Raw genomic sequence first — 6,000 nt, forward strand, 5'->3', positions numbered from 1 at the left:
GTTATATACTGGACCGCTTTACGTGTATGTCCCCCCAGTTGCATAACCATCCGGGCGTTAAGATGGTATTTTATTTAAAACGTGAGTGTCAGAATTTGAAATTGTTCCGATCGGATAAAATCGTGGAAAACGTTTCCTTCCAGAAGTTCCGTTTTACGCATACATTACTCTAATTAAACGGCACTGATTCGCGGATTCCACGGCGGCAGGGAAACAAAAAACCCCTTGCCGCATTCGGTATTTCGAGTATAATCCCTCATTTATCGCAAAGAGGGCGCAATTTGCACAGCAAGCATTTTTCCCCGCTGCTCTTCACTTGGTAATTAATTAATCTCATTACCCAGTCGTAGACGTCAGAATAAAAAATCGCATTCATGCGCCGAGTGTGCTCACATCCTCTCCTCGCGAAAATTCGCACACTCACTGCCATCTCGCTCGGCTCCTCCCAACCTCCAGTGCAAAGCGGTGCAGCGCGCGAAACAGTGTGCAAAGCAGGCTGGATTGAAATCACCAACGCCTGCTTAGAACTGTTTTGTTGCGTTCGAAAACTCGGAAACCTGTGTCTGACCCACGAAAATTTTCTCAGGTTCCTCCAAACTTCCGCTACGTGGTCGAACAGACCCTGCGCGAGTTCTACAAGGCCATCCAAACGGGCAAGGACTCGGAGCAGTCGTGGAAGAAGGCCATCTACAAGGTCATCTCGCGGCTCGACGACCCCGTGCCCGAATACTTCAAGACGCCTAACTTCCTGGAGCAGCTCGAGTAAATACTGCCCCGTCGCATGTAAATACCTACAATTCAGACAGCAAAAATACAAACACACTGATCTCTCACACAATAAGCATATCTTAATTGTTAAGGGAGGCTAAACGCAAGGCGGGCGGCGCACTGACCCCGGGCCCGGCCGACCGGCGAACTGACCCCGAAAAACAGTCGCCACGAAAGGTCGGCCGGCACCCCCGGGCCACCGCCCGGTCTATGCAACCGTGTAAATACTATCACGAATAAGGGCTTGACATGATTCATCATCTGCGTCGGATTTTACACAAAAAAAAGGAGTCACGGAGTTAGGCCTGAAAGGCGCGGCTCTGACCTTTTCGTAGCTGAGAATTTAGCAGTTTAGAGAGGAAAACGATGTTCTTAAGTTGTTGATGTAGCAACTAATAATTTTAAATGTCAATCTGCTGTCTTTCCTATTCACATGCTGTTCTCTTTCATGGGGAATCGTGTTCGTCCGGCCGCGACGTCCTACGCAGCCGACGGCTCGAACTCGCGGAGTCGGACGCGATCCCGTTTTACTCACTCCTGGGTGTGTCGGCACGGACGCCGACACATTACAGCTTTTCTTGATTGTCGTGTTTACATAAATTGAAATCTAACAAATGAGAGTATTTAACTTTAGATAATGAAGAGTACAAGAATTTATTTAATAAATCGTAGACAAGCAAAAGAACCTGCTCAAATTTTTGATCCAAGTATAATGAAACTCGCATTTGAATATCAATAATCACGATTTAAAAAATGGTCAAAGTGGTAGATGTTGATTATTATTAACTAAAGATAATTAAAAAGATGGGTATGATCTGAAGACCAACGAACATTTGAGCATTGAATGAAAGTGATGATGAAAATTAACTTTACACTTGCATAAAATTAATTAAAAAGAGTGCAGCAGAGTGAACAAACACAAAAATGATGCAAAATTTCTCTGTCTAATATATTAAAAAGATTGCATTATGACTATTTAAACGAAGGAAAAGAAATTGAGTATACCTTCCGTTTGTAAATATCAAATATAATTATCGATTACTCGAAGCAAAATTAGCGAGGATGCTCTTGATTTGTCGGTCAATGGAGTTGGCATTTTAGAACACAAAAGAAAATTATAAGAACCAAAGTGTCCTTTTTCGACTGCTAAAATTTTTAAAAAAAGGAGATACCAAAACACACACTGATAATGATGACGATGAAGATGATGATGGACTTGTTGTTTTCCTAATTTTATATTTACATACTGTACCATTTCGTTTAGGGATTATCTATCTAGTCACTTGAAGTGGTTTTTCATTTCCTCTACATTGTCTGTCCATGAAAAGCTGCATGTAAAAATATATCTTACGCATAACAAAAGACGCAATGACTATTGATGATGATGAATACGATGATGATGATGATGATGATGACTAAAAGTTGAAGCAATACAAGGTCTGTCTGTTGGACTCGATCAATCTCACACGCACGCGTTAGATTCTTGTATGCTTTGATTTTTCCTCACTGTCGCCGCGGTCCGGCCACTTTCCCCAGCAGTACGGGGGCTGCCGAAAACGACAATGTGGCGGAAGGTGGTCTGGCCGGCGGTTAACACGCGGATCATTTTTCACTGGTGAATCAGAAAACTGTGACGACTCACACTGATGACAAATGAGATCAAATACCAACAGATTTGATTCGTTCTGTATAAAAGCAAGCGCGTGAACCAAACCGTAGTTGAGAGGAGGCATATATATTGTGCAAGCCGACCGCTAATCCCAAAGACACACACTCACACACATTATACCAGCAAAAGCAACACATATACACATAAAACACACACGCATTTCACGAAACCAAACACATAGCGTACTAATTTATAACGATTAAGTAATAACATAGCCGTGTTACTCATGATTATCTCTCTTTCTCTCGCTATAATATTACAAATAACTGTATTACAGTCGTAAGCCAGTGTTGTTTATTATTGATTAATTGATTGATTATTGATTCTGAAAGACTGGATGTTCTCTGTTTTTTGGAATTGCTCGGTTATTAGGCAATCTAACGCATTACACACATACACACACACACTTTTCAACCCCGCCCCGCCCCCCTGCCCAAACCCGCGTTCTCACAATGTTAATTATTAATTGTGACTGTTACACCAAACCCACACCCCACTGGACTACCCCCCTAGGATAACGAGTACTGTATCACCCTGTAATTGATTAATTTGATTAATTAATTCCTGTTCAAATATAATGGTGGAGGCGCTTTCGATTTTGGAACTTGGATAGAAAAATTTTGCGCGAGAGGCGGCCGCATCTGCACGCAGTTGCCGGCCGTTTCTCCTTCATTATTTCTCTATTCTTGTATTACACACATATTTGGAGTCGTTCCAGTCGTCAGCTGCAATTACAAAATACATGTATACACACACATTCACTCGTTAATTTCCACACTACTATCTCTCGCGGAACGAGCGAATCTCAAACGCTGCGTTCGTTGCTTTTAATTCCAACCCCCCCGAATACTATGCTCTTGTTTCCGACTTTTAGCTCTCCATTCTGTTCAGACGGTGCAAAACTTTTGGATTTTTAGATTCCTCGCATCAAAAACGAAAATACCCGATAAGTTCGCGACATCTTTTGACACGCTCCCCGCAGTTTTACATCAAAAGTGAATCTAAAAAGTCATAAGTACAACATAGAGGTACTTAAGAGAGGATTATTTTCCATTTTGACACGGAGAAAGCACCTTTTGCGCCTTATAAATGTATGTATAACCAAAATCTGCCTTAAATTATTCTATTATATATTTTCGTATAGAGTGAAGTAACAACACAAATGTAAATTTAAAGCAAAACAAAAGAAGATTAATCAGTCAGAACATATGCTTATTGTAAAAAACAAGTGTCAACTAACTAAACAACAAAAAGTGACAGAGAGCAGACGAAAATTTCGCAAAAGACCGCAGACTTTTGGACTTGAAAAATTTTGACCTCGTGTTCAAAATTTTTCGCATTTGCTTTCTCTCATTCTTTGCTTTTGCTATTAATTTTCCAACGCACATACCACCGCAGCATACATAATACACACAACACACACACACACTCGACTTTTTGTTTCAAACCACCACCACCACCATACAACAGAATCAACAACAACAACAACAGTAATGGAACAACGCGCTGACTGTCAAAATTTTTTGCTTGACCACCATTATTATTTATTATTGCGATTTGATTTGCCACAATGGTTATTTCCTATCATAAGATAACAAATCTAATAATCACAAGATTTGATTACTGCCCCCCAGATGATAAGATGCAAAACACACAACTCACACACAACAAAAACACATGGAATAAAATTCTCATCTAGTCCACATGATGAAATTGATGATAGTCATTCTTTTCTTGGGTGTACAGTGTAGCTTATTCATGTAAGAATGTTTATTGTCGTTGTGCAGGAACTAATAAGAAATGAGCGTTTTATTATTAACTGAAGAAAAAAAAATTCGAGGTCGATCGATAAGGATGGAGCCATTGATTTAAACATATTATGATTTGTCCGAGAATCTATTGTCATCCTCTCGCATTTTGTAAAATTCCTTGTACGATGTAAGAAAACTGAATTGTGCACCAATTATGATAGCCTATTATATTTTAATTTTAAGTTCACCAAATTAATTAAGCTGTATTTGCAAAACATGATGTACTATCTTTCTGTATTGTTTCCACACTCGTACAATTTGATGTCTTTGGTGCTGCTTCACCATAACGCATTATTCTTTTGTTTGACTTCTCACGTATTTATTGGTTAATACATTTCGTTTGTTGCACAAGCCCATAAACCGTGTTATTTTATTTTAATTTGCACCTCCACATATTTTTTTGTTCGTCCGAATAACGAGAATCGAATCACGCCGAGTGCTATCAATTTTTGCGAAACTTAATAAATACAGGCGACACACCAGAAACCAACCACCGAGCATTACAGTTGAACAATAGAACCGGCCGATCAATGACGAAATTGATTACTTCAAAAGACTCTTTTGACAACAGGCACCACATTTTTATACCCGTGAGAACCAGACGCGCGCGCGCGCATCCACCCACAGATCAAAAAGGCAGAAATGGGCTCATTTTTGAACGTCCGACTCAAAGTGCCTTCCAAAACGAAAATGTTTGATTATTTTCAAAAGTAACAAATTGGGCCCTTCCATAGAACCAAGCACTCCACAACCAAAAGCACGCGGCGCGATTCGATCTGACGACTTAAAAGTTTTTTGGTCCATCGCTAGAGGGTGTTTCGAGCCGCTCCGACGCTGCCCTGACGGCACGCAATTCTTGTTAAGAAATAGAACGCTGTGTACCACAATTATTGAAATGTTTTCGTGTTACCGATTTACCAAATACGAAAGGGAAGAAAAATAGGCAAACGGAATGAACAGAAAATATAAAGGAAAACTTCACTCGATGAAACGGTGAACCAAAAAGAGGATTTGTTGAAATGAAAAACGAAAAAACACGAGATTGGAAGATTTGATGAGCATTTTCCTTTTTGTTACTTTGTAATATGAACAGGTAATTAATTATTACTGTATTGCATCATTATTCTAATAGTAATGATAGTTTGTAGTCTATGAAATAAAAAGCGCATACACATGCGAAAAACAAACTCTTTCGCAGTTTCAATATTTTCACTGGCGATATTATCCTGCTCAGTAAGTGCGGACGTGACAAACTCGGCATGGCAACAATTTGCAACGTCGTCTCCTTCTTTATCTCGAGTTCCTTTTATCGCTTACTCTCATTACATTGGAGGTCATAACCACACGATGCAGTAATTCAATATTGGCGCTTGACAGCGGTTACTGTTACTATGTATAGAGGAAGCTTTGACGCGCCCACTGATGCGACAAATCTGAACTTCAATTAAAATAAAAATTCAATTCGCAAAAAGTTTATTTTTTCTGTAGATGAGTTTAATTTGCTAATTAAAATTAACTATTAATTTGCTTCCTATTTTAAGGTATAAAAAAGGAAATACGATAAGCTAACAAATTTTATTTGCGAATATCATAATTTCAGATTTAATCTCAACAGCGTTTTGCAATTAATATTCATCTCTGCCATCTCGGCAGATAAACTTTTTATCCATTAGCCGCGCACATGCGTCAAAACCTGATTCTCCGCAGATCTGTCGCCCTCTTTTTGAATAAAAAGGCATCCTGCCGATAAAA

General features: G+C 39.5%; 1 protein-coding gene across 6 annotated transcripts in view; it reads left to right on the forward strand.

Moving 5' to 3' along the window:
- The window catches only part of LOC135944687 (homeobox protein prospero-like), a 56,125-nt gene extending 50,690 nt beyond the window's left edge, over positions 1-5,435 (forward strand). For all 6 annotated transcript variants that reach the window (XM_065491804.1, XM_065491803.1, XM_065491806.1 and 3 more), the window contains one exon: positions 587-5,435. In XM_065491804.1, coding sequence (XP_065347876.1) covers positions 587-766 — 180 coding nt within the window. In that variant the 3' untranslated portion in view covers positions 767-5,435. The remainder of the gene's footprint in view (positions 1-586) is intronic.
- The last annotated feature ends 565 nt before the right edge of the window (positions 5,436-6,000 follow it).

The sequence above is a fragment of the Cloeon dipterum genome, chromosome 4 (genome assembly GCF_949628265.1).
Source record: "Cloeon dipterum chromosome 4, ieCloDipt1.1, whole genome shotgun sequence".
Taxonomy (NCBI): domain Eukaryota; kingdom Metazoa; phylum Arthropoda; class Insecta; order Ephemeroptera; family Baetidae; genus Cloeon; species Cloeon dipterum.